This window comes from Diaporthe citri, assembly GCF_014595645.1.
Source record: "Diaporthe citri strain NFHF-8-4 chromosome Unknown scaffold_5, whole genome shotgun sequence".
Lineage (NCBI taxonomy): Eukaryota > Fungi > Ascomycota > Sordariomycetes > Diaporthales > Diaporthaceae > Diaporthe > Diaporthe citri.
The window spans coordinates 3,362,615-3,390,224 of record NW_025064850.1 but is presented as its reverse complement, the minus strand read 5'-3'; the positions used below and the strand labels follow the sequence as shown (position 1 = coordinate 3,390,224).

Genomic DNA, 27,610 nt, shown 5'->3' with positions numbered 1-27,610 from the left:
TCCCCAAGCTTCCTGCATTGTCTATTCGGGGAATAGATCGAGCATTAGCTGAAAACGCCTGCACCAACATGAGCTTGCGGGGATCAAACGCTCCATCAGTACCCAACGAGTGATCTACGAAAGGGATGACCAGGCAGCCAGGAGACTGATCCCAGACTCGAGCGAGGCACGGAAGAGTGACTAGTGATATCACGGCCCAAAATCCTCCTGAAGGCATGGATGTGGCATCTGGGATATCAAGCCTCCAAAAGCACAGTCCCGGCGCCTTGACCATGACCTACTGCAGACTACAGCCTGCAGCTGACGCGGACCATGTTCAAAGATATGGAATCAACGTGCTTTTTTTGATGGGCACACGATATCTGCTTGATCGTGGCTTGCGATCTGCTGTCCCCTTGTGACACGTTGTGGTGATACACGAGATTGGAAAAGCAAGCAGCCCATGGCGCTTCGAGATTGAAATGAAGCCATTATTGCGCCCCTTAATAGGCCAGATCCATCCGACGTTGCATTTCCCCGGCAACTAGCGGCCGCCATGGTCACAACGTGGCAATGGCGCCGAGGATCCGCGATGTTTCCTCAGTCTGACGAGGACCGCTGCGACGCGTCAGACCTGTCCACGGCGCCTTTGTGCCGCCTGTTGCTCTGCTTCCTGACCTGCTTTTGGTCCCACTTGACCGGCACGCCCATGCTGGGACCCCAGGTCCCGGCTGCTTTCATTGACTTAGCCTCCTTGGTCCTCGCTTCCTTCCGCTCGTGTTTCGCATCCTTGATCTCGTTCCATTTGTCGGTCGGGCACGGCTTTGCGGTATTGAGACTGATGGCGAGCGATGTGAGGTACATCCTGGGACCAACTTCCAAAGCGTTGCTTCGTCCCTGGCCAACATTGTTAATTCCGGGGTGCTGTGCAGCCAACGTCCCATTGAAATAGGCTTACCTCGTCCACAGTGGCATCGACTAGCCTCGTATTAAGACTGTTGGCTGAGACAGTGGTGATATCTTGCATCCATCCCCATAGGTGACAGGAACGATTGTATGGCCGGTCCAGCTTCTCCCAGACCTTGCTTGCTACAGGTGGCAATTTCCCGTTTCGGATCAGTGAGGCGTAGTCTTTGTCTTCAAAGATATCTTCCCCAATCACTCTCACCGGAAACTGAAGGTCTTCCGGCACTGGGTACATCGAGAGCTTCCGCCATTCCTCAATCAAATTCTTCGGTTCTGCAGGCTTGGGTTGGTCACCGGTAGTAACGGCGGCCTCACCGCTACTATTCGAACGCGGAAGTTGACTGCGGCGGAGGACCTGTATGCCCTCTTGCACATCTTTCCACCCGAACATGAGCGCAGCTCGTGCCTTGGTAGTTTCCGTACCCAAATCGTCTACGATGTTGCAGAATTCCCGAGCGACTTCGTAAGTGCATTCCAGCCGCCTCCCTCTCAGAGCGCTATAGACGACCTTTAACCTTGCGCCGGGCGCGTGCGCTTCATCTTCCAGGTGAGACATCGTCTGCATCGAGTACCATTCTTTGGGCTCGATTTCAGCGTGCGCAATGTCAGACGCCAATGAAAGGAGAATGGTTAGCTCCAGGTTCACCGTAGGTGTCAGCCGGTCCAGATTAGTGTCCCGGAACATGTTGGCAAAGGCTGTTTCTAGAGGAGGAATAGGGGTTTCCAAGAATTGGCTGTTGGAGCAATCCACGAGGATCTCGACGTCTCCTTCTTGCCTCTTGGAGACGCCTAGACAACGGATTCGTCCGAGTAATTTGTCGATCGCTTCGACATGCCCTTCGGTGAGATTTGGCAGGACCAAGCGTACTCGCGGGATTCGGGTATTGCACCGGTTTGAACGTGCTGCTTTGATGAGTTGGCTGGCGGTTTTCACAATACCGATTCCTGTGTTCTCGCCGTCGCTTTCATCGGACTCCTCATCGGTCGAGTCATCAGGATTCCAACCTTCTTGTGCCATTTGGTATATGAGCTTCTTCTCCGTCACCACGGACACCTTGACCCACTCGGTACCGTTCTCTACTACGGCATCGACAGTGGTACCGAGTTTCGTATAGTTGCCACTGAATCTTCGACGGAAGGCCATCAGGCCATGGGTGCGCTTGATGGCATCCCACTGCTCCTGGTGCGAGTTCAGGCCGCAGCCCTGGATGATAGCTGTGTCCTTCTTGTCCCGCTCCTCACGAGACTGGTCGTCGGAACCACTTGAGAAAATGTTTTTCCGTGCCTTCAAGATGCGCTGGACGGAATTCCCCGTGCCCTTGACCGACGTCACAAATTCGTGTATCCCTGGAAGCGGATCCGCCAGTTCCCGTCGTTCCAGTTTCGTCGCATTGGCCAGTTTCTGCTTGTATGCAGCACCGAGTGCGTCCAGCTCCTCTATCAGGGCTTGTGTGCTCTCAAGAGTGGAACGGCCGAGGGTGACCACGTGATCCACCTCGCTGTTCATGGCGCCGGTGTCAATATAGTTGCCAAGGGCTCAAGGCCTTTGGGTCCGTGCCGCCCCGTCTGCCAGTGTAACGTCGAAACCAACGAGCACTCGGAGAAGATAGAACCTCGCCTTCATATACTTCGTTATTTAATTGGAAGGAGCGGGTGGATCGCTTGTTCCCTGTCGTTTGATATTGAGAACGAACGGTGCTTCGCGACCTGAATTTAGTGGTCGGTGGTCGATTTGTTGAACAGCCGAAAACGTAGAAGGGAAGGTACCTGAATGAGGATACGTAATGTAAGGCTCACGAAGGCTTCCAATGAGCTACATAATCCACGATTTTGAGTCTGTCGTTGCGGAGTGACGACGATATGCCCTCAAGTTGTGGTCAGGTGGAGAGAAATTTGTCCTTGACTCACTGTGCGTAGCTAGTGTACACCAAGCAACCGCCGGTGTACGGTCAGGGTTAGGGCTTGATTGTCCCTCGTAGGCGCAAGGCTATATCGAAGCTTCAGTGAAGTATCATCACCTATTCTAGCTTCTCTGGTTTCAATGAATACATAAGAAATGACGAATATCTTTATTCCATCTCCATCAATAGTTTCCCCTGCCGAAGTGTTTAAAGGACCTGCACAAGTTTATCCCAATTCACTGACGAGACCACTCTCGGCGCCGTCCCGGTAACGTTCCGGCAGCATGAGGGTATTCATTTCCGAAAGAGAAGTTACACGTGGAGAAAGAGGCAAAAGTGTGTGATCATTTTTTGATTCCGTATCTTTCTATATCTGCATTCTTATTTTGCTCGATCCACGGAATTGGGCTCAATATCAGTTTCTGTGGCCGGCTCTCGCAACGAAAGTGGGCTGTTCATGTCAAAGGGGTCACTGGTGACGATTAGTTTGGCTTGCCTGCTGAGTATCAGCCGGTCAGCAGGATTGTCTTCTGTTAAAAGCAAGAGATGGTGCAAGCTTCTTTGCTGCTGTGCCGAGTTAGTTAGGCTGAAGATCCTGGCTTCTTGTTCCTTTGTTCGCACGGGGCCCGTCAGAATCTGCCAGTTTGCACGATCCAGCCCAAGGCCAAAGGCGTCAAAGTCTTCCAAAACAATGACGATTCTTGTCGAGGCCTTATTTTCAGTGGACCAATGCAAGGAAAATTGCCGCCTCTCATCAGCCGTTGGATGGCTTGGCAGGTAAACGGTCCTGAGGTTGGTTGCACTGAAGTGTTTTTGTATCCCGGCGAGGATGAGTGCGGCTTCGAATAGGTGCAGGCAGGTTATGACCATCCTCTGCTCGCCTGCCGTACCCACCATCATCTCGATGGACTTCAAAATCTTGGCCAGCTTCGCACTGTCTGCTGTGAGCTCGTCAAATTTGTCCTGCGGCAGGGTGAAAAACTGCAGAGAAGAGCACCGGGATCCGCCCCTGCGGAGTTGTGCTTCTATCGCCTCGGACCTCACGTCGACTCTGTCGTCGAGGAGATGCCCAGCGGCCCCTGGGAATGTGGACACAATTTGGCAGTTTGTCAATTGCTTGAATGTCTTCAGGCATCGCACCACTTGGTTGACGTTGAAGGGGCCGCCGGATGCTGTCTTGATGTCCGCTCGAGCCTTGTCAAAGACACCTTGTACGTCTAAGATCAATGATCCTACCCGTGGGGTATTGAAGCTGACAGGTGTGGGCTCGATGTACTTACTGATGGATCGATCAAACCATTGAGAATTTAATGTTCTCCGACAAACGAGGTACATGAACATCTTGTTTTTGAAGTGGTCCCTAGCAATCTCCAAGTCCTTCGAAGTAGCAGCCATTCTCGGGTCTATGGCCTTTTGATAAACCACCTCTGATTCTCTCAGAGTCGAGGAATGCTTGTAGCGGTCAGGGTAGAGTGGGTCGGTCCACTCGTCCCTCTGGATGCAGTTGAAGAAGCTGCGGAGTCCAGCCAGGCCGTTGCTCATTGGCTTTTCCGATATAGCCCAGGTGTCGACATGTGTTTCCATTATATGACGGTTCTCTTCGATAACCTTGAAGATCGGGCTATTGTCTGGAACTTGATCGAACTGATCAACCATATGCAGCCCAACAAACGCACCGTATGAGTAGCGGTCTCCATCAGAAGGGTTGATTGGGATTTGTCCCTTGAGCTTGGGCTTCCTGTAATTGTATCCGAAGTCATCCAACCGATTGCTCATAAATTTTCTGTATCTTTTCAAGTACCCGGCTTCTTGCCCCACGAGAACGGTGTATCTTTCAGGTTGTCTTTCTGGGTTGCTGCTGCTTGGAAGCATGACAGACCAGTCGGCGTCAAAAACACTTTGCTCGCCTCGAGGAGTGGTTTTCCGGAAATTGGGTTTGATTTCCAACTTACCTTTGAACTCCGGTGGCGGCCGGAGATTCTCTCGGTAGAAGTGATGGATGAGCAAGGGCTGGTAATATGTTGGGTCGGGTGAGCACCTCTCGAGCAGTTTCACCCATTCGTCTACACTTTCTTTACGAACGAATATCAGCTGTACACCGCGAGATATATGATCCGCAATATGTCTAGCTGCACCGCCAGCACAGTAGCACTGTAATCCAACAGGATTTCCACTTGGACATTGCTGTAAGGAAGGCGCATCTCGTGGGAGGTGTCGACGCTGACGACTTGGGTCTAGCTCGCAGAGCATCCACTCACGCTTGCAATCCGCCTTGCTATATGCCAAAAGAGCTCGAATAAAGCATACAGCCAGACAGACCTGCTTGTACGTGGTGGAATCAGATGGGTACTGATAGGCTAGGATACCTCCATTCAGGCCTCGCAACTTTGAGATCAGCATGAAGTATGCATCCCATAAATGATAAGATTGAAGGCGCAGCTTTGTGAAGGGGATCTGGAGTTCCTCGTCTGGGCGCTGAAATTTCAACCTTTGATCTGCATCTAGGAGGAAGAGTTCGCAGAACTTCGCGCAAGTTTGAGGTGAAGGGTTTGACATGACGCGGGCGAGATTCTCCAGCTCTCCTTCCATGACATCCGAGAACCCTCGCATCGTATTCAGAGTCTCCAAAAGGCCATGTTCCGGTTCAGAGTCCATGTTGTTCATTGTTGACTGGGAGTGCCAAAATGCTGCGACTTTCGCGTGATTGTTGAGGCAATCCTAACTCCTTTCAGTGAAACAATATTCGAATTCGCTCTGCGTGAACGACTGATCCGTCCGATCTTGTAGTTTTTTTGTAATCAACGTCTTTATTCCTGCTGGGAATCCTCTCATTGTGATGAACAAGGCCTTTCTTTCTATGTCTTCCGCCTAACAATCTTTGGAATCGATCTGGCAGTGCGGCCATCCGCTTGTGATATAATTAGAACAAGGAGCAGGCATGAATGCGGACATGGTCACTTGTGTTTAATAGCGTTCTTTGTCATGTGTATGTTTTGAGTATGTTTTGAGATTCACCTAACACTTTCAAGATAAGGAACTCAAAGATTGCTCTGTAACTTCAATGGCTGGTTGTAATGACTGTATGCTGTCCTTGGTACACCCGTTTTTGAACACTTCCTGTTGACCTTGCTTATTTTGGTAAGTGAGAAATTCCACAATTTTCAACGCCCAAGAAGAAACCCGTTTCATGTAGGAAGAGACTGCAAGACCATTGTACGCTATGTGATATTCGCGACAGAGTGATAATCAACGCTAGTGGGCGAGTCGCAAGGCGCGGAGCGAAATGCTAGCCCTTACAGTCACGCCAAGACCGACGGCGAAGCTGTCCTCCTTAATCAGGCCAGGGGCCTGAAGAATGTCCGAGAATGGGATCTCGAAGGTGGCCGTCTCGTCCTTCTTGTTCAGCAGAGTAAGCTTGAAGCTTTCTGGGTTGGCAAGCAAGGCGGCGGTCAACGGAATCCTGAAGGCCTGGTCGAAAGACGGGTTGAAGATGTCCGTTCCTGGGGTGTAGGATTTGGCGGCGGTGAAGAACTCCTTCTCGCCCCACGACACCTTGACGCTGGGGTTCAGCTCGTCTCGCTGGCCCTGCAGTCCGGAGACGCTGCCAATGAGCACTGTGGCGAGCCCAACCATCTGGCCCTCCTCCGCGTCGCTCTTGCTGGACAGGATCCCGGCGTCATCAACAAAGTTGTAGAACTGAGCTCTGACGCTGACCCTGGCATCTACTGGGTCGCCGTTGTGGAAGAGCTGCAGCTCCTTCGAGCCGCCATCGAGCAAGATGTCCTTGACGGTGGTAGTGGCGATTCCAATATCGTCATCGCTGCCAAGATCCTCGTCCTGCACATCGATCACGATCTCCTGGTCGTTGTCGGCCACGAGGAAGTCGTGAGTCTCGTTCCACTCCGGGTTGTTTTCGTCCTTCTTGGTCGAAGTCCGCCATTCTTCCTCGGCGCCGACGGCGACCTTGCAGTAGCAGTCAGGTATGTCCTTGACGATCTTGTTCAGCAGTTTCATGACAGCGTTCTTCTTCGGGCCTCGGACTCCAGTTGCCTTCTCAACAGTCAGGCGGAGGGCTCCGAGGTGGGGCAAGTAGGTCTTGAAGTAATCGTTGTTGTTATCAAGCTTGACCAAGAAGCGATTGGGAAGGACAGCCATGGAGGAGACGATGTTGAGTATAATTTTGCGGATAGCCTTGTCAACCAGGAAGCAGTCGGCGAGATTGGCTGCATCGGTGAAGTCGAGCTTGAGCGTAGGTGGGTTGATGAAGGCCACTTGCGCAGCGCCAATCTTTACTCATCATGTAAGCATATATTTGGTGTCTTGGAACATATACGCATGCAGGATCAGTCCATACCAGAGGGATGATGTTGGTCAGAGGTGCGAGCAGAACTGAGAGCCGACCCTGCAGGTGGATGTTTTTGATTCCCTGTTACAGCAAGTTAGAAATGTGTGCTCTCTTTGCATATTTATGAATCAAGTTGCGTGCAGCGCGCAATTTTACCAGCTTGGGGACCAAGGATCCTTCAAGATCAATATCGCTCTTGCCATCCCAAACGATATCCATGTCAAGCTTGATGCCGCCATTTTGGGTCTTGTGGACATCCACCTCGGATATCCTGATGGGCTCTTGCCCCAGGTCGACCTTGACGAAACGGAGAGAAGAGAGAGGGCCGGGAAGCGTGGAGGCGAGGATGGGCTCGACTATCTCCTTGATCATCCTGCCGCCAGCGACATTGATGTTGGGCCATAGTTGTGCAACGATGTCATTGAGGAATCCTGCTCAGGTATCAGCTGGTCTGTGACTTGGTTGAGCTGCTGAGTGAGTCGCACCTGCGTTTTCGGTGCCTCCTGAGGCTGTCAGTTTGTCTACGAGTCCAGCCATGGTGTGCCGAGTCCACTTGTCGGTGAGTGATGTGCGTTGAGGAATAAGCTTGAGAAGCTTGAGAATTTGGACGCGTCTTGAGTCACGAAGATGATATACGAGATACCACGTGGTCGGACAGGCTTCAAAGGTGGATCTTTGAAAACAAAGAGTGCGCGCTTTTGACCGCTAGAAGGTGTGTTGTTCATTTCTTGGCATGAAACTGGGTGGGGTCTCAACGTCACTCAAAGCCACACTGGCAAGGTACGCAGACGCCACTTCGTAAGTACTAAGAAGTTCGAGTATAGCTCTACAAAAGCATACATCCTCATCAAAAGAAAACCATGCAATGTATGTGACTGACGCAAATGGGGATTGAGACTCATGGGTTCTGCCAATACTTAGCACTCGGAACGCCTAGATGAATAGACACTTGTACATCATGTTGAGACAATCCAAACCAGTAGAACAAAAAGGGAATTACTGTGTAGTGACAAATCAACCTTTATACCGACCTGGATTGGCAAATACTCTGGCACCGTGGCATGTGTCTGGCTAGAATTGATGGTCTGGTCAATGCAATTGGACGAGTGATCTCTGTTGGTTGCCACACCAAGCGTTTTGCTTGCACTGTAACAATGGATTGACCCATTACTAGGCCGGGCAGACGGATTTTTCAGTTGCAATAACTCCGTTTGACAACTTGCCAGGGTCATTTTTGAGAGTAGTCGGTGAAGTTGCCCCTGTGAAGTAGACAAGAATTATACTTTGGATTTGCTCAAGTCCTTGGTCCTTGACAAAAGGCTTTGCTCTCTCCCCCCTACGGGTTAGGTGTGGATGGAACTGATGTCGTTTGTAGCTTCTGAAGCTCATTCTCGGCCGTAGTTGGTTTACATCAGTGATTCATTGCCTAGCTTCATCTCATATTTGGCTGGCTGCAAATTCATACTGATCGGACTATCGGCTCAGCAGATGAATGGAGCACCAATGATTCAACGCAGGGGCAGCAGTCACTACTCGGTGGCTGAGTTGGGCAACCTTTCCATCGCGTTGACCACCTACATCATCAACATCTCAACCGCAGGACAAGATACCACCGTCGTCCTCTATACCGGAAGCTTTGAGCTCTGGGTCGGCCCGACCTGTTCCACGGCAGCCGGCGACAACGTCACAGACAGCGATGGTGTTTCCGCCAACCAACAGGGACACTCACCCGACTACTGCAAGTCCATCGGTCGCTATGACCCAGCTTTGTCTCCAATAGCGAAGGATCGTAAGAATGGAGATGCCCTTGTCTACGTCGACAACACCACCGTCGGAGTCAACTCCTACACTGACAGCATTGCCATTGGGGCCCTGAAAATCTCGGGGCAGCAGCTTGGCGTTGCAAACGACATCAATGGAATTACCTTGGGGATCATGGGTATGGGGCTAACGTAGTGTATGGCTACAACTCTCAAAAGCCACACAGCCTAATCTTGGACTCAATGGCTTCGCAGGGCCTGATTGCAAGCCGTGCATTCAGTCTAAATCTCAGAGAACATGACTATGCTACGGGGTCCATCATCTTTGGTGGGATCAGAAGAAGTTCCTAGGCTCCCTACAAACACTGCCTCTGGAATCTCTTCAGATGGCGGCACGTCCCTCGGGAAATGGCGGCAGCAACGAGAAAATTGCAGTATCCGAATAAGTCTTACCGGATGAAAAAGGCCCTGAGGGCCCTGCAGCCGGCTAACACGTTTCATTAGTTACTTTGTCACCGTCCAGTCCCTAAGCATGACCAAACCAAACGACGCCGCCTCAAGCGATTGCGATCAAGACAGCTTCTTAGGGCTCCTTGACCGCGGCATACCCGTAATCCTGGCTTCCGAAGGCGTGTCGTCTCGAATTTGCGACGATGTAGGAGGAAAGAAGGCAACAGCACTCGGTCTTAGCGTCTGTTTAATCGCTTGCGATCTCAGAGGCCAATCCGGCGGACTGGACGTGAAATATGACACCAAGACAATCCGTGCCGACTTTGAGACCCTCGTCGCAGAAGTCGAGCAGGACGGGCAGACCTTTTGCGCCCTTGTTGTGACCGATGCAGTCGCTGCTATAGACCCGCCCATATACATTCTCGGCAGTCCGTTTCTAAAAGCCGCGTACGCCGTGTTTGATTGGGATAATCAGCAGGTGAATCTTGCCCAGGCTGCTGATTGCGGTAGTCAAGTGGTGGCGATCGGCACCGGTCCAGGTGCTGTGCCCACCGGGGTTGGCTGCGAGGAGTCTGCGGCGCTCCCGTCTGTTCGGAGCAGCGTCGGACCAGTGATGGCTATTGTCGTGGCGAGTGTGCTGGCTTTGATATGATATCACTACTGAAAGTGATTGCGTTGGAGGAATTTTGGCAACCTCTTTTCGCCTAAGCCAGCGCTTGAGAACGGCCTCGGAAGAGCAGTACTACTATATCTCCGTACTGGATATATTAGAAGACTTCCCTAGGATCGACAGCATAATCCACTCATCACCACACTTCTTGCATTGCATGCCTTTTCTTGAATTTCTCTCGTGTACGTCCCGCTCTTACTAAGCCTTTTACGCTGTTTGGAACCTCGGCTTACCAAATGCCAATGGGCCTAGCTGCCAAAGCTGACCTTCGTTACACTTTCTCTTGCCGATCATTCCCCGCGTGATCCTGCAGGCTGTGCACGACAGGCGCCCAGCGAAGCTAAGTCGCGCCAGCCGGGAAGACCTTGCGAATCAGAGGTTGAGCCAACCCCTTGCCTGCTCTGTTTGTATCACTCCTCCTGCAAGCGGCTTATGCAGACATGCCCCAATCGGCGGTCAAAATTGGGATACGGACATCATTGGCGCTCGACGAGAGCTTCCTCCGCTCGTGGTACTACACAAACGCTGAAGAGAATGTGGCTTACAGAAGCCTAGCCATCCGAGAACCCACTTTGACAGAGACTATTACAGTTTCTAACTCAGATGTCGGGTATCTTTCCCAAAGCGACGGTTCTTGTGAAACGATATATTTACCCCCGCTCTCATCACTCCCCGATCCATATCTAGACCTGCCTTTATCGTTTGCACCTTCCAGGGTCCTCGCGAATTCCTTTATTTCTTTTCTTTGAATAAGGCGGACACAAGATGGGACTGACTAACAACCCTAACGAGTGCATTGAGGAGGTGGATGTCATTATCGCCGGAGGCACGTCTCATTTGCTTTGTCCCTTGTACATGAAGACCACATAGCTAATCATAACGAATTCCAGGAGGTACTGCGGCGTGTGTGGTCGCTGGAAGACTAGCAGAAGCGGATCCAGAACTGTCCATCCTCGTCATCGAGGGCGGACAGGACAATTTCAACGTGCCCAATGTGGTCAACCCGCTCCTCTATTTTCAGCATCTGCTACCCACCAGCAAGACAGCTTTGTTCTATAAAGCCAAGGCTTCCGAGCACCTCGCCGGGCGGGAGTCAATTGTGCCTTCAGGAGGTTAGTGCTACAACAGTCTTGAACACCCGCGGAAGGACGATTTTGTGCCTGCTGCCTTTTAGTCTGCACGGCATTCAGGTCACGAAGGGCGGGGATGCGGGTACTAAAATGCTCCTCGATGCTGACCTGGTCTTCGTACAGGAACTTTGGGCGGAGGATCTTCGATCAACTTCATGATGTATGAGCACCTTTCAAGGTTTGAAAGTCAGTGTTGGGAATTTTGAGTCGCTGACACTAGCACTTCAGGTACACGAGAGCCCAGCGCGAGGACTTTGATTCTTGGAATACCCCAGGATGGACGACTGATGAAATCCTTCCCTTCATGCAAAAGGTCAGCATACCCAGGACCAGATTACGGAGCTCTCACTCATGCTGGTTTGCCATAGCTCGAGAGTTACCACGGCCCTGGCGACGCAAGCAGGCATGGTTATTCGGGCCCGATTCACATCAGCAACGGCGGATATAGTGCGAAGAATCCTGAAGATGACTATATCAAGGTGCTCGAGACCTACGGTGGCCTGCCTGAAAGCAAGGATATGCAAAGCCTCGACGCCAACAATTGCTGCGAGCGGTCACTCAGGTACGTCTCCCCAGAGGGCAAACGCCAGGATGCCGCCCACACGTTCCTCCACCCGAAGCTGCAAGATGGGAAGCACCCGAACCTGCACGTCCTTGTCGAGACCAAGGTTGTACGTGTGATATTCGATGACGCCAAGAAGGCGTGTGGTGTTGAGGTCGCGCCCAATCCGGATTTCCAGATCCAGATTGGGGTCACCAAGAGCCCGAAGCAGGTCTTCAAGGCTCGGAAGTTGGTCGTGGTCTCCTGTGGGGCCAACGGAACACCAAGCGTCCTCGAGAGATCCGGCATCGGTGGCGAGAAGGTGCTTGAGAAGGCGGGTGTCCCGGTTGTAGCAGACCTGCCTGGTGTGGGAGGCAACTGGCAAGACCACCACCTGATTCTCATCCCATTCAAGACATCACTCCAGCCACGCGAGACCAGTGATTTCATCATCAGTGGCCGCGTCAAGGAGGAAGAGTTGATCCGCAACAAGGACAAGATCCTCGGCTGGAACTTTGTCGAAGTCGGCGTAAAGATGCAGCCTTCCGAGGCAGATCGCACAACGTTGGACAAGGATTTGTTGGCGGCCTGGGAGAGGGACTTCAAAGACAAGCCGAACAAACCTTTGATGCTAATGGGAATGATCAATGGGTAAGTAAACGATGCTGAATGTGCTTTGCGAATGGCTGATTGACGACTCGGCCTTTGCCTGTGATCCAGCTTTGTTGGCGACCAGTCAGCTCTTGAGCCGGGACAGTATCTTCTCATGGGGAACTACACAGCATACCCGTACTCCAGAGGCTCGATACACATTACCGGCCCCAACTTCGATGACCCACTTGACTTCGACGTCGGGTTCTTCTCTGACCCGGGTGAAATCGACCTCAAGAAGCAGGTCTGGGCATACAAGAAACAACGCGAGTTTATGAGACGTACACAGCTGTTCCGAGGGGAGGTCGCACTCGGCCATCCAAAGTTCTCCCCGCAATCAAAGGCGGCAGTGGTCGAGGATGTCTCGACAGCCCCTGGCGTGAATGGGACAGACGTACAAGACTTGGAATATTCTGCCGAGGACGACAAGGCCATCGAGCAGTATCTTCGGGAGAACATCCAGACAACTTGGCACTCTCTGGGGTCGTGTAAGATGGCGCCGAGAGGAGAGATGGGCGTTGTAGACGGGAATTTGAACGTCTATGGAGTTCAGAACCTGAAAGTCGCGGATCTGAGCATTCCGCCGGAGAATGTTGGAGCAAACACCAACAATGTGAGCATCTCGTACCCCTAGCGACCTAGTTCCGCAAGACTGACCTGAATTACAGACTGCGCTTGTCATTGGAGAGAAGGCTGCCGACATTATCGTGCGGGAGCTTGGATTGCTGAAGAAGTAAGGTTACCTGGCTATGGAAGCGCCTCCAAGCAGTTGTGACTTCCCCAGGTTCGAGTCCAGGAGCAGCTGGTCTGTTGATCCCAATATTTTCTGTAGGAGGTACGAGTCTAGTCTGTCATCACCATGCAGGTAGCTTTTGGGAGTAGTGCAAGTTTGAAGGTGCTAGAGGCATGAATTAGCTAGACTTTGACTTTACATTATATTACTATGCCCATCGATTTACACACGTCAATGTTCCGCGCGTCACCATCTGGATATAGCGGCGATGCTATTCCGAACACGGTATCAAGCAGTCTTGCGCCGATATCACGAGGCAAATGCAGCAACGACACCATTTTAAAACAGACAAAAGAGGATTTGTTTTTAGGGATGGTCCCAACAGTATCTATGGCGCAGTACAATAATACAAGATGATACATTACGATATGGTTTCGTGAAACACAAAGGAAATTTTGAGTCCAGCTATGCAGCTTTTTGTCCAAATCCAAACCAAGAAAACCAATCTATAGGGGTATTTGTGGTATAGCAAGACGAAACAGCTGCAGGAAACCATCGCAGAAAATGCACAGAACTTTTTTTTGAACCCAACGCACCCATTTCCATACCCAGGAACATTTCACAAATTACATGAAGACGCTTGATGAAAGGATGCTCGCTGATAAGGACAAAGACGTAGGAAACATGCTTTCGCTCAGATGCGGTTGTAGCAAAGAGTGGAGAAAAGCAGGCAAACGAGAGGGAAAAGGGGCCTTTGAAAGGCATCAGAAGTATGAACCGGTGACGAGCTTGCCATCCTCAGGAGTGGACTCGAACCTCGCGGTCAGGGCCAGCCCGGGGGAAGCGTGGAGGCCGTCGTCGAGGAGGGTGTTGTGGGCGATGTTGCCGCTGGGCAGGCTGCCCAGGATCTGGCTGTGGCGGGCGGGCCTCCCCTGGTCGACGCTCTTCTTGCGGGAGTGGGACATCTTGACGGGGCTGTTCTGGGAGGTGCTGAACTTCCTGGGCCTCATGGGCCCGGTCGGCGGCAGGATGTTGAGGTCCTTGGAGGCGGTGCGCGAGTGCGGCGGCGGGAAGGAGGGCGTGGTCGGGCTCATGGGCGAGTTGGCCGACGACGCCGAGGTCAGCGAGGTGAGGGACGTCTTGGAGCTCGAGCTGGACGTCCGGCCGAGGATGCCGCGCGGCCCGGCCTCGGAGGGCGACTTCTTGGCCGCCTCGTCCAGGCTCATGTTCTCGAGCAGGTCGGTGAGGACCTCCTTTGCCGGCTTGCGCGCGTCCGGGTCGCAGGTGCCGTTCAGCCGGGACTGCCACCACGCCTTGGACTGCTTGTCGGGTGCGGCGTGGCGGAGCACGTCGGCCAAGCTCTCCTCAACCATGCGTGCCTGGTCGTCGTTGAGCGACAGGGCGCTGTGCTCGGTCGCCAGCTCGAGTAGTGCTGCCGCGTGCCGCACTTCGTTCTGCTTGCTCTGGGTCGAGTCGCGCAGGCCGCACGCGTCCATCTTGAAGACGATCAGGTCCTCCAGCGAGATGTAGGGCAGCTGCTCGGGAGTGGGCTGGATCTCACTGGCTGGCTTTGCTGCGCTGGGGAGGAAAGGGCAGAGCATCTCGGGCGTGATGCGGACCTCGAAGCCCGATGCCGGCGATGCAGGCCCTGGCTTTGAGGCAGTCGCTGGCGGTGAGGTTGGCGGTGAGGTGGTCTGGTAGTACAGGAGCTGCGATGACTCGACGACCGGAGACATCGGGTGCTGCAACAGCTTCTTCCTCAGCAGGCTGGCCGAGGTGGACGAGTTGACAATAAGATCAATGCTTTGCTGCAGGCGATATTAGTACTGCACCGTAACATGCGGGCTCACCACAAAGCCTCTGGGGTGACTTGCTCCTGCGTTTTGGTGCCCATATTCCGGCAGGTATTTCCGGAGGGCCATGTCTCCGGAAATAGCCAGTTTCGTGGCCCTCAGGTCGGGTGTGTCCTTAATGACCTGAATCATACAGCACGCGGCCTTCTCCATCTCTGCTAATGTTGCCGCTGCCATTGCGTCCCGCGCCGTTTCCTATGGGACCGATATTCCCGTCTCTGCCCGCCTGCGCAGCCTGGAAGCTTTTGAGGGGGAAAAAAAAAAGGAATGAATCGCTTGAGGAATGCAGTTGAGGATGGGACAGGAAAGCAGCGGCAGCTGGCTTTTGTCGTGCGAAGGCTCCTTGATATCTCATTTTGTTTGAGCCGGGACTCACCCTGTCAATCCTTTCTCGGATGCTCCACCCGTCGTTAATGCCCGATGGGAATTTCGGGAGGGCCTTGTGTTGCCCAACTGGGAATGCGACACCGACAAAGCCAAGGGGTTGGCCAAGTTGGGCCTCAAGAGCTCAGCTGCTGCCCTCATTGCAGCGGCGTATTGGGCTCTCAGCCCAGGGGCATTAGCATTTCGAATAATCCCCCGGCTGAGACAAACGGCCGCGAGGCAATCAAGAGAGAAAAAAAAAAAAAAAAAAAAAAAAAAAAAAAAAAAAAAAAAAAAAAAAAAAGCAGGCGTAGGAGCTGCAACCGTGGGGTTAGGGTTGGTCCAGTTGCCGGGCCCCCAGGTGGGTGCTGGCAAAAACAACATGAACTCTGGAGAAGGCCACGAATTAAATGGGTCTATGGATACGCAGGAGGAGGAAGGCTGTCGCAGACTTTGCAGCATCGAGATCCCCGCGTGCTACACACGATCTCACCTGCATCTATTTCGTCGGATGCATCGGCTCCTGCAAACGTCCAAATTGGGCCCAGGCATCATTTAATTCTCGAGTCTGAGGACAACATGTGCTGTAGCAATCTGAACGGGAAGTGCAGAAGGAGCTGTGCAAAAGCCGTGTTTTGGTTTTTTTTTTTTTTTTTTTTTTTTTTTGGCGGTATGTGCACAGCGGAGACTCTCCCACTTGCTCTGAGCGCGTCTCCACGGTGATCTAACCACACGCGCCTTGTGTTGCCTTAAGCGCCGACTATCCTTCAAGTCCAAGGGTCGTGATCGTCTGTGATGTGCGACACGCTGGGTGTAAACGGTTCCGCAGTGGGGGATTGACGTGGACACAGCCTCTGCACAAGCGTCTGCTCGTGAGATGGGGAGATGGGCACCAATGACATCCACACAAGCAGTATCACTTAGGCTGACAGACTACGGTATTTCAAGGCAGCATGACGCTTTGGTGAGGAGGTGGGCGCGCGGGTTGAGACGACGGCCCAGAAGTTCTGTCGAACTTTTTGCCATGCTCGACCCACCCATAACAGCTGGTGAATAAAGTTTCAGGGAACAGAGCAAACCCAATGCTTGGCTTGTGGACCCTCACTTCAATGCGAGCTGACCCACGCGGCCCGAGCAGATGGGAATGGTCCAAACCTCGACGAACTAGCATCAATGTCACAGTCTAGGTGGAAGCATTCTAGAAGCTTTCCAATCCGTGCAATCCTTGTTTCTACTCGGTGGCTACGCAGGAACCCGAGCTGGACGGGAGGCACGCATGTTTGATTCATCTCTGCGCCTTCACCGCAGGCATCGAGTCACCTGTCGCAACTCTCGGGAGTTCGGTCTGCCACCGAGTCATCCAAGTCCGTATGTCATGGTTCAGACACTCGCTAGCCTGCAGGCGCGTAGCGTAGCGGTGGTTATGATTATAGTAATAGAATTTATCTGCAACTTTCGAACTTCCCCGAGGTTTGTTCCAGAGAATTTCAACAGCAACAGCAACTGCGCGACAAAACATTTACATGTCTTGCTATTGGCTCCGGGTCGTTGTAAGACAAGTGCCGGATGGTGCTCAGACTGCCACGCTTACGACTATCAATATACGCTGGGGTTGAGTCAAGTCAAATGTGCATCCTCGGTGGGGATTCCCAAGACCGACGTGGAGAGTTCCGGCTTCCCCTTCAGGCCAGTCCCTTCCTCCAGAACATCACGGCGATGATCAATCCTCCCGTCGATGCCTAGGGCATAGACGGTAGATTGTCAGGCCCCTGTGGATCAGTATGATTTTGATAATTTCCCATGGATCCGGTCAGCATTCAGGCTCGGGGCCGCCCGAAACTTGCCCCGGATGAGTCCTAAGTATGTGGGATTCAGGCAGGCGGAAGCAGAATAAACCCTGAAAACAAACCCATGCAATCCAGCCCGTTGCTACTCAAGTGCTTCGACTGCGGTTATGAATGCAAGAGCCTAAACAGTCACGTCCAAGACTGAGCTCGTCGATCTTTAGTCGAGTATATTTTTCGTAGCAATAGAAGGCGTCGCCTAAACACCACCTACCAGGGGGAGGGGGGGTTTTTGTTAACATCACACCACGATGTCAATGGAATAGCGATATAATAGTGACATGCAATCAAGGTTTTAACATGCTTTTTTTATGTATACATTGCATTATTTATATGTTATTAATATATAAACATTCTTGATATATTGTAATATTATGTTAACCTTAACATTATATTAACTCTTAATATAGGGGTAAAAAAAAAACTCTTTTTTTCCTTATTCCCAACCCAACTACTTATTTATTCTTTACTAGCTTAACTATTTATTATAAAAGGATTTATGAAACTATGGAAATATTTAAAAATAGAACTAGGTTTGGAGTTAATAAGGTTTAACCCAAAGCTTTTAATATAGAATTATAATAATATTAGCTGACATATAGTCAACGCTAATATAAAGTTAATATTAATATGATTTAAAGCTTTGATATAATTTCGTTTTAATAATATTTTAATAGCCTTTTACTAGCATTTCACTAGAATTATGAAATTTTGATTGAATATCAAAACATGAGTGTATTGCGTGACCCAGTCAGAAACCCCCCTCCCCCCTGGTAGGCAGTAGACTACATTAGAAAGCTGTCTAGGCATTCATGCTACAAGAGAATCTCCCCTCCATATCAATTTTCCCCCCTCCATGCAATTAGACTGGAAAGCCTTGTTTTTACGTAAGAGACGGCGCTTGTTCACGGACTGTAGGTATGCTAAGTGGAGGCTTCATCGCAAAATAGCATTGCCACTAAAGATGCGCCATCTAATCGCCATCGAATAGCTTCGTTTTGCCTAAGCGATACATGATTTTTATGGAGGCATTGCTGTCGATGTCATCCTTGCCGTAGAGAACATCCTTTTTCTGCCCAACGTCTGACCCAGTTTCTTCCTCGCAGGCAACCGAACAGCCACGAAGGGGAAAGTTGGGTTGTCCTTATTGACCCAACGAGCAATTTATGTTATAAAACTGGGATTGGGCGAGATTCATCTGCCCACATAGTACCCAACGTTCATGCATACAAGGCGACGTTCTTGCTCGACGTGGGCCAACAGCATCTCTTCCATTCCCTTCTCCTCAGAGCTCTTGTGTCTCCGGTTCCAATTCTACAACTGCGCACATGTACATGTCGTCGTGCTCAAATGCCGTGTTTATTTTGATTCGGTGTGATTGTTTGTTCTGTATGTACTTAGCACGACGCGCGTTACCATGTGCTAGCATGATTCTATGGATGCATTAGTATCGGCATGTGAAAACATTCAGGCGCGATGGTGTTGAGATGTGCATGCCTTGTCACGGGTCGTCGAACAGTGCCTGATGATCTATGCAGGGCAGGTGCGAAGGTCTCGAGTAGTCGGTCGCGACGTCTGATTGTGGGCGTCGAGCGAGGCTATGCGTGACAGTAGTACCCCGTACGAGCCACATCATGCTGCTTGGGACGTCTCCCGTGTCCGATTCACGGAAGAGGGGGAAAGATTGAAATTCCATGATGTCCGATTTGGGGAAGTCGAACGTGTGTATCACTTGGACTGTTCGAATCGCGGATTTTCACTAGTTTAATAAATCTTGGTATGATGAGTGGTAGCGATATATTAGTAGGTTGTAGTACAGAATTATGATCGCCTATAACACTGTGATCAAGCACACAATCGAAGCAACAGTGAACCATCAAATAGGACCGATGTAGATAACTTCGAGAGTAAGCATGATGTGTTCGCAGTTGCACAAACTAATGTAGTAAAGCTAAGTCACCATGCGCACTTGCTACTTTTGAAGTTAAGAAGCGTAGAGTGGATTACGATCGCAAGCGTTACCCAGGCTTGGTTCCCATTGGCCCCTCGGTCCACACACAAAAGCATTCAGCACAGGGTTCAGATACCTTGAATCCTATGAAGAACAAGCTACGGGAATGCCGGCTACGACTCACTAGAGGTTCTCATCCTTGGTCTTCATCCTGAGAGATAAGTGAGTTGCACTTTCCTGACGCTCGGCTGGCCACAAACAACTCTGTCTCTTTCTGAAGAGAACGGGTATTCGCACCCGCAAAAACGGAGGGTACACCCGTACATCACGCGCGCCATGGCTGCAGCTATTCACACACCTAAACACCCAACGCCTATACACCCAAGTTATACATGTAATTAATATACCTGATTAGTTTTATGCATATTAATTAAGTATGTAATTGAGGCGTGTAGGTATTAGATATGTAGATTGGGTGTGTGGATTGATTTAGTGCTGTTGATGTATGGGTGTACCCTCCGTTTTTGTGAGTGTGAATACCCGTTCTCTTTCTGAAACTTGGTGGCAACCTTCAAGTCCAAAATATTCTTTGGTCTCTAGTAGAACTCTCACGCATATCATTTATTCATTCTCTCAAACAACAAGTACAGCCTCCGACACAATATGGCACAACCAACACAATCAAACACCTGGATCGAGGAGCGCAGTCGGCAAGAGGGGCGGGAACGTGCCGCCGACCTTCTGCTGGAAGATATGCAGCGGTTCCTGCCTGCTGTAATGGATCCCACGACTCTGTCGGCTGTGAAAGATTCCACAGTGACAAAGTACGGCCAAACTGAAAACTATGACAAACTCGTCGTGCGACACGAAGCCATAAAGGCACACATCAGACATGTCGAAGAACGGCTGTATCACAACTCTATCCGGGGCTACAATATCCGGCAAAGCAGAGCGTCGTCTCTCATGACTCCCAGGAGACTGATTGATACCCTCGAACCAAATGGATTTGCTGTCAAGACGAATCCCGGCAAGCCTTGAAACGAGATGAGCTCGAAGGGAGAATGCCACCAAAGCGCGAGGCTGGGAGGAAAGCCCGAACGAAATGAGCTGCCGGTTGGTTTTCTATTTCGACTTCCCCTCGAGGAAATTGGTTTCAGTATCATCTACTAGATCCATGAGCGTCAGTTAGCCTAGAGCTAGAGCGGCCTGGTGATATACTACTGTCACCCAAGTTAACATGAATTTGAACATGCTACCAAAGTCGAGATCATAGCCCCTGTACTTTCTCAAATGTGCCTGTCCTGGCAGCAATACCAAGTGCACACCGCCGTCCAGAGCACGGCAACGACTCCACTTTACGATAACACAGCATGATATGGCCGATCTATAAGGACAGGAGGTCCGCTAATTCATCAGGGGTTGGCAATGTTGTCATTGGTTTCTCTCCCATCGTCATGCGAGGAAAGAGATGCGGCTAGGTGTTCCTTGCGAACAGCAGTGTGTATCAATGTTGTTAGTGAGACATTAATTGCATCCATTTCGCTGAATGTTTAAGTCAGCTGGTCGTAACGTGCAAGGAAACGTTCACAATGATTCCAGTGGAGGTCATACGATGTGTCTCGGTCATCGACTGGACTACATCACACTGGCCTGGGTGCAATGCCAGCGTCAACACAGAGCACCCAAGGACGTAACGTAAATACCTCTCCTATCAACCTGGATTTACCAAGATCCAGGAGTGACAGGAATCCGGCACGCCCGGGCCTGGGCATTGCGGCTCTTTAGGACAGGCAGGAGTCAGTGTTCTTCGAGTCCTGTGCCTCGAACAAGGTGGGGATCTACACCGCGTCAGGTTTTGGCTTGCAAATCGCCAGGACCTGCAGACGTGACCCCCACGCTCGCGCCGATGAGGAAAACCGAATGCAGGCCGCAGGCAATTAGCCTCCAGGCCCACCGCTGGCGGGGGGTGCCCTGTTGCGGTAACTTGACACGATGACGTGCATTGGGGAGCCTCACGGCTGAACTGCCGGGACCTCAGAGGCATGGGCACAAGACGACACAGGGAGAGATTAATTTCGTCCGTCTGGTTCTCGTCGTGCTGCCGAGTTGCAGCTGGTGAAGCAGAAAGCCCGTTGGAAAGGGGAAGGCATGTCGTCGGGATAAACTCGCATGCCAACCCCGGGCTAGAAGCTTGGGAGGCACAGTAGCCGAACCGACTTGGACTGCCGAGCCGACGGAAGAAAACTCTTTGCCCCTGATTTTAGTCTGGGGGCTGATCGCTGCTTAATAACTCGAAGCTTGACCTGCCCAGAAGCGGAAACGAGAGACGGCGGCGTGGGATGCCGTGCCAGTCTTTTTTCTCCCCTTTACTTTCCGTGGTTTGGAGGTGCAACGTGAACTCCGCAGGACGTGATCGAGTGATGGAACTCTGGTGGTGTGACCGAGATCCAGAGTCGAACCAAGATCTCGTATGCAGTGCCGTCTGCTCCCAGAGGGTTCCCGCGTCTCTGGGTGGGAAAATATCATCGCGTGGCAAGTTTTGGCCTGTGAGGACCTGACGATGACCCCCACGCGCAGCGTCGGTCAGCGCGTCTCGGCCTGTTTCCGTTCCCCAGGTTGACCGAGTCCGTTTCCCCAGAATGGCGACGCCCCACCTTGGCCCCAGGAACCTCGGGAATGTTGGGGCTCTGCGTCGCATCAGCCCTCCTAGTGGCCGGGCTCGCCATGCGGCATGGAAGGGGCCCCAGAGCTTCCCCGGCGCCATCCCGCCAAGCGGCCGAGGTAGAGCCAGCGTGTCCCAGCGCGCCCGCCGCACTCCCAGGCGCACGGTTCCGCGCAAATGCCCGGCAAAACTGGAGATATTAGGTCACGCCCCTCTGGGTACTCCATGGGGATTCGAGGCCATGTGGAGCATTGTGGGGGTCGGGATGATAGGTTGCAAATGCGAAATGTGCGGGGGGGAAGTGGCTCGACTGCACTGGCCGCACCTTGGGTGACTTTTTTGGTGGAGTTCTGCTGCCCGGAATGGCGGACAAGAACCCTCACGAGACCGCCCGACCACAGCCGACGCGAGCTCGAGAATTGCGTGGTGACTATATAAGGCCAGCCTGCCCGCCCTGCCTTTTTATTGCAGGCAGCACACCCCCCCCTCCCAGCTTGTTGTCTGAAGCCCTGCTTGGTGGTGCCCTCTGTCCCGGTCTCTGCACAAATTTCTTGGCCACGAGACAATTCACACCAGGATGGCGGACCAAATCTCCAGGGCCGTCTCCAACGGCTCCGTGTCGTCCAACAAGCAGACCGAACAGAAACTCGAGAATGTCGCCGGCTCGGCACCCAGCGACGCAAACCACCTGAACGTCGCCCACATGACTCCGGAACACAGGGTCCGGGTCGAGAAGAGCCTCAAGCGCAAGCTCGACCTCCGCTGCTCGCTCTTCGTCGCCATTTACATCATGAACTACCTGGACCGCAACAACATCGCCGCAGCGCGTCTCAAGGGCCTGCAGGACGACCTCAACCTCGACAACACCGAGTACTCGACCTGCCTGAGCATCCTATACGTTGGATATATTCTCATGCAGGTCCCCTCCAACATGCTCATCAACGGCCTCGAGAGACCATCCCTGTACCTCAGCATCGTGATGCTGATCTGGGGTCTCATCTCCACCCTGAGCGGAGTCGTCCATGACTTCAAGGGCATGGTGGTGACCCGTTTCTTCCTCGGTTTCGTCGAGGCGGCTTTCCTGCCCGGTGTGCTGCTCATCCTGTCCAAGTGGTACACCAGGAGGGAGCTGACCCTGAGGAACGCCATCCTCTTCTGTGGAAACCTCATCTCGAACGCCTTCTCTGCCCTCGTCGGGGCAGGAGTGCTCTCAAACATGCAGGGAACTCTGGGCCACGCCGCCTGGAGGTGGCTCTTCTGGATCGAGGGTGCAGTCACCATGGTCAGTAGTCCTCACAACATCTTCAGGTAGTCCCCGGCAGTTGCTGACTCGAGCTTAGGCTATCGCCATTGCCGCAATCTTCGTCCTGCCCGACCTGCCCCACAACACGCGCGGATTCACCGAGGAGGAGCGCCAGATTGCGCAGCTGCGGATGATTGAGGACGTTGGCGAGGCCGATACCGACTCAAAGGACCAGGGTGTGACTGGTGGTCTGGTCATGGCCATGAAGGATACGAAGGTGTGGCTGATGATGCTTGTCCTGTGTGCTTACGTCGTCGGTCTGTCATTCAACGCTTTCTTCGTAAGTGCAACCATTCTTCAACCGCGGCCTCAAGGAAGCTTTTCTAATTTATACCACAGCCAACACTCACTGGCACTCTTGGATTCGACTACGTTCCAACACTCCTGATGAGCAGCCCTCCGTGGTTGTTCTCCTGCATTGTCTCTCTGATCAATGCTCTCCACTCGGATCGTACCGGAGAGAAGTTCTGGCACATTGTGGGCCCGATCGTTGGAGGTCTGATTGGCTTCATCATCTCCATGTCCACTCTGAACGTCGCCGCCCGCTACGTTGCCCTCTTCCTCCAGGCAAGCTCATACGCAGGGTGAGTCTCCACTGGTGCACCAAATCCTCTAGCCCGAACAATGACTGACCTGAACACCACAGATTCATCGTCTTCTACTCATGGATCTCCTCATCCTTCCCTCGACCTCCGGCCAAGCGTGCGGTCGCGCTGGCTGCCATCAACGCGTTCTCCCAGCTGGGCAACATCGCGGGTTCCTACGTCTGGGACCTGTCCGAGAACGGGTTCCGCAAGTCCTACGGCATCGTCACCGCCATGTTTGGCGTCACGATTGCCGGGTGCTGGGTCTTCAGGCTCACGCTCACCCGGCTCAACAAGAAGCTCGAGCAGGGCGAGCTTGTCGACTGGGAGGCGAGGGAGGACGTTGCCCAGCAGACGGCCCAGATGGAGGGCACCACTGCTGATGAGGCGCTCAACATGAGGAAGGGCTTCAGGTACCTCGTGTAAGGGTATATATAGCTAACTTTCAGGGATGTAGATAAAGCAACAAAAGGCACAGTTGCAACGCGTTAATGCTTTCTTGTTTTGAAATGAATCATGATGTTAATTCTGACTGCCCATACAGACCTTTCGAGAATTTGAAACCCTTACCACCTAGCTATTACTGCACGTGTATGCTTGGACTAGCATTGAGATCCAGGGGCCATAGCTCTGACGACTGAGTTCAACAAACCAGCAGCAGCAATCGCTGTTTCGCTCCCCCATCAGAATGGTCCCACATGTCAAGAAATCCCAACATGGCGGGTTCTGCATCTTGATGAGATTATTCAGTCTCTTGTTGGGCAGCCTAGACGCCAAGCAAACCTTGACCGGTCCCTACCCAAGTCACTCTCAACGTTGAGAAACTACTAGGCTTAATTGGCCACGTGAGATGACCAGGGTTACATTCGAACAAAAGTCTACACTTGAACTGTATTACCTTCCAAAAATAAATGCTTGCTCTTCAGCCGAGACCCACTCTCGGTGCCAGTCTTGGTCCCTGAAAGAGACCATGTGAACTTTGACATAGTCAATATGTGCTCGGGTCTTATCACATATTGATGCACCCAATAAGAGACTCGAAGTATCGATTTATCAGTCTTCCAATGAGGGTCTAGCGACGGTTAAAATGTCTATTCTCAAGCAACTGCTATGCTATATGCGCAGTGAACGCCGGAAAAGAACTGATCGGGTGAGCGACAGCCCGCGGCCCCCACCGGCCCCTGTAAACCAGCCAAACGCCATCATACCTCGTTAATTACTACTCTGCGGTTGTCTGCGTCTCAGCCGCCCTCTCCCTGGCCTCTTTTGTCTCCTCATACGAGACAACGTCTACTGAGCCAACGGACTCGCCGCTCTGCGGCTTAGCACTGACGGCGCTCTGAGGGGGCGTGGGCATCCCGTTGATGACCTGCCCCTGAAGCCCATTCAGGGCCATGTTCGGCACGCCGCCCGGCATGCCCATGTTAGACCCGAGAACCAGGTTGAGCTGCTTCTGCTTCCTCTTCTTCCTGGCCGCCGCGGCCTCCTTTGCGCGCCTCCTGGCCTCCTCCATCGAGGCGATCTCCTCCTTGGCCCACTCGCGCAAGTTTTCGACGGCGCCCTGGGGGTCGCTCCGCCAGTTGAGGAGGTAGCCCTGTACCTGGGCCGGCGTGAACGTGTTGTCCTCGACCTGGCCGCTGAACCTGAGCGCCAGCTTCTGCAGCTCGTCCTCCCCGATGGTGGCCTGGATCGCCTGGGCCGACGGGTTGGACGGGTCGAACTCGTACATGCGCTTGAACATGAGCTCCGCGCTCCGCGGCGAGATGTTGCCCAGGAAGATCATCCTGTCGATCCGGCCCGGCCGGACGAGGGCGCGGTCGAGCCGCTCGGCGAAGTTGGAGGTCATCAGCACGATCCGGCCCTCCTGGGAGGCCACGCCGTCTAGGACGTTGAGGAGCCCGGACAGTGAGATGTGGCAGCGGGGGCCGTAGTGCGAGCGGTCGTCGTCTTCGTCATTCTCTTCTTCGCTGTCTTCTTGCTCGTCTTGGTTGAAGTTGCCGCGGTTCTTGATGCCGACTGCGTCGATGTCCTCCAGCAGGATGAAACACCTCGGCGGGAGTGTGGTGAAGAGCCGTTCGAGGTCTGTATCTGTGCGCACGCTGGGAACGTGAAGGAGGTAGAGCTCAAGGCCAAAGAGCCCAGCCAGGCCAAGGGACAGGCTCGTCTTGCCGGTGCCTGCAGGTCCGTGGAGAAGGTATCCGCGCCGGTACGGGATTCCACGCTGCGTGTAGAAGCGCCGAGTCGCAGGGTCGAGGTAGTTTCTGATGTCAGCCACCAGCTCTGCCTTGGTCTTCTCGTCAAAGTGTATCGTCTCAAGCGGCCGGATCGGGCGCAGGATTGTCGTTTCCCAGGACTCATCGCCATACTGAGACTTTGAGGCTCTGACTGTCACGTACGACTCGCGCTCCTTCTCCGCAAAGTCGCGACAGGCATCCAGGAAACGCTTGATCGGCTCGACGGAGCGGCCGAGACACATGACAATCAGGGGCTCATCTCCCTCCGGCGCAGCCGCGAACTCGTCCGGCACCTGGTCCACAAAGGACATCCCGGAGGAGTTGGCCGAGACGCGCCGCACGATGAACACGTTCCGCTCATGAGTGAACCACGTGGTGCCGAAGGTGGGAAGGTACTGGATCGGTTTCCGCTTATCCATGCTGTAGTCGTCCCGGGGCTCCGGGGTCCGACGGTAGTAGAAGGCATCGCTCTCGATTTTCTCGGAACGGGCAGTGACGATGCGAGTGCCCTGCCGTACGAGAACCTGCGCGCCCAGCCAGTTGAGGACCTCTCGGTTGAGCTTATCTCGCGCGTTTATAGACACTGACGCTGTGAAGAACCGGGTGATGTACCAGTATAATTTGACGGCTATTGTTTGCAGGAAGCCGAGAACGCCTGAGATGGTGCCCAAGATGGTGAGAGCGGCCGCGATAGTAGTAATATCAAGCTTGAGCCATTGTGAGACAAAGCCCTGGAGCCAGCCGAGGCCCGGTATCTTGGCGAGAAAGTCCTGCAAAAAGGGAGCTGATGTATTTGCGTCCCTGAGGAGGTCGTTGATCCCATCCATGCTGATGGGTGTCGCAAAGTTGCCGAAGTCCACTTTGAGAGATTTCTAGCTCAGAAAGAGTTGTTGACTGGGCTTTCGAGCTCGTCGCCGCTCGGACAATTCGCTATCTCGGGAGCGACTTGACACCCCGGCTGACAGCGGGGTTGACGGTGAGGTGAGAGTCCAAGTGCCGGCAAGGACAAGAAAATAAGTTGGTGACGACGGTAGGCTTTATCTGGTCCGTGGTCCCTGGCAGGGGACGGGCTGCAATGTCCTGGTTTGCTGGTGAGGGTCGGCGGTGAGCAACGAGCTGAGCTCATGGGTTTGGACTCGACTTCGGGGACGGTGAGTCTTTTTATCTTGACTTGGACGAGTGCGCCCCGACAGACTTGTGCGTATGTACATGTGCCGTCACGCGATGGAGGCACCTCTCGTCAACTCTGCTTTGTGATTCGATCCACCGGGGAAGCTAACAAGAGCTGGGAGTTCTGCCTGCATGTGACTAAAAGGGGAGGAGGCCCTGAGGTGGGTGGCCGGGGATGGGCCAAAGAAACCCGGGGGTTGTCGTAACACGGTGAGACTGTGGGATGCATGGACGCGGCGTAGCATTGTGTGTACTGTACTGGAGATCTAGTCCACCGTCCCCCCACACACATACGGTAAGCTGGTTTGTTTCTCCCGCAGTAAGCACACACTTTCTGTGCCCTGCAGCCACATGCAAGCTGCAGAGCGCTCTCATGCAATCACAGACCGATGCAGCCATAGTCCCCAGGCACGCACCTCACCTGTGCCACACTCGACTCATCTTTGGGATGGCCTCTGTTTGGCCACGGCCTGCAGGGGTTGCAGGGCAAAGTTCATGTGCGTCACCTAGCTAGGCATAG

The 27,610-nt window shown here is 52.8% G+C and overlaps 8 protein-coding genes across 8 annotated transcripts; 3 read left to right on the top strand and 5 right to left on the bottom strand.

Annotated features, from left to right (window-relative positions):
* Positions 1–579: 579 nt before the first annotated feature.
* INS49_011541 (uncharacterized protein) lies at positions 580–2,452 on the bottom strand (the record flags this gene model as incomplete). The annotated part of the gene is made up of 2 exons (XM_043172254.1): positions 580–876; positions 938–2,452. 2 exons carry the CDS (start codon positions 2,450–2,452, stop codon positions 580–582), a joined length of 1,812 nt encoding a protein of 603 aa, XP_043023999.1.
* Positions 2,453–3,227: 775 nt separating this feature from the next.
* On the bottom strand, positions 3,228–5,510 carry INS49_011540 (uncharacterized protein; the record flags this gene model as incomplete). Its single annotated transcript, XM_043172253.1, has 3 exons — positions 3,228–4,054; positions 4,127–4,918; positions 5,105–5,510. 3 exons carry the CDS (start codon positions 5,508–5,510, stop codon positions 3,228–3,230), a joined length of 2,025 nt encoding a protein of 674 aa, XP_043023998.1.
* A 588-nt stretch (positions 5,511–6,098) lies between these two features.
* INS49_011539 (uncharacterized protein) lies at positions 6,099–7,728 on the bottom strand (the record flags this gene model as incomplete). Its single annotated transcript, XM_043172252.1, has 4 exons — positions 6,099–7,117; positions 7,248–7,272; positions 7,348–7,622; positions 7,677–7,728. The coding sequence occupies 4 exons, from the start codon at positions 7,726–7,728 to the stop codon at positions 6,099–6,101; spliced, it is 1,371 nt and encodes a 456-aa protein (XP_043023997.1).
* Positions 7,729–8,679: 951 nt separating this feature from the next.
* INS49_011538 (uncharacterized protein) lies at positions 8,680–13,130 on the top strand (the record flags this gene model as incomplete). The annotated part of the gene is made up of 7 exons (XM_043172251.1): positions 8,680–9,130; positions 10,962–11,183; positions 11,325–11,361; positions 11,430–11,514; positions 11,570–12,393; positions 12,463–13,006; positions 13,062–13,130. The coding sequence occupies 7 exons, from the start codon at positions 8,680–8,682 to the stop codon at positions 13,128–13,130; spliced, it is 2,232 nt and encodes a 743-aa protein (XP_043023996.1).
* A 760-nt stretch (positions 13,131–13,890) lies between these two features.
* On the bottom strand, positions 13,891–15,156 carry INS49_011537 (uncharacterized protein; the record flags this gene model as incomplete). Its single annotated transcript, XM_043172250.1, has 2 exons — positions 13,891–14,934; positions 14,977–15,156. The coding sequence occupies 2 exons, from the start codon at positions 15,154–15,156 to the stop codon at positions 13,891–13,893; spliced, it is 1,224 nt and encodes a 407-aa protein (XP_043023995.1).
* Positions 15,157–19,800: 4,644 nt separating this feature from the next.
* INS49_011536 (uncharacterized protein) lies at positions 19,801–20,175 on the top strand (the record flags this gene model as incomplete). Its single annotated transcript, XM_043172249.1, has 1 exon — positions 19,801–20,175. One exon carries the CDS (start codon positions 19,801–19,803, stop codon positions 20,173–20,175), a length of 375 nt encoding a protein of 124 aa, XP_043023994.1.
* A 2,201-nt stretch (positions 20,176–22,376) lies between these two features.
* On the top strand, positions 22,377–24,112 carry INS49_011535 (uncharacterized protein; the record flags this gene model as incomplete). The annotated part of the gene is made up of 4 exons (XM_043172248.1): positions 22,377–23,081; positions 23,140–23,382; positions 23,442–23,686; positions 23,749–24,112. 4 exons carry the CDS (start codon positions 22,377–22,379, stop codon positions 24,110–24,112), a joined length of 1,557 nt encoding a protein of 518 aa, XP_043023993.1.
* Positions 24,113–24,905: 793 nt separating this feature from the next.
* On the bottom strand, positions 24,906–26,747 carry INS49_011534 (uncharacterized protein; the record flags this gene model as incomplete). Its single annotated transcript, XM_043172247.1, has 1 exon — positions 24,906–26,747. One exon carries the CDS (start codon positions 26,745–26,747, stop codon positions 24,906–24,908), a length of 1,842 nt encoding a protein of 613 aa, XP_043023992.1.
* Positions 26,748–27,610: the final 863 nt, after the last annotated feature.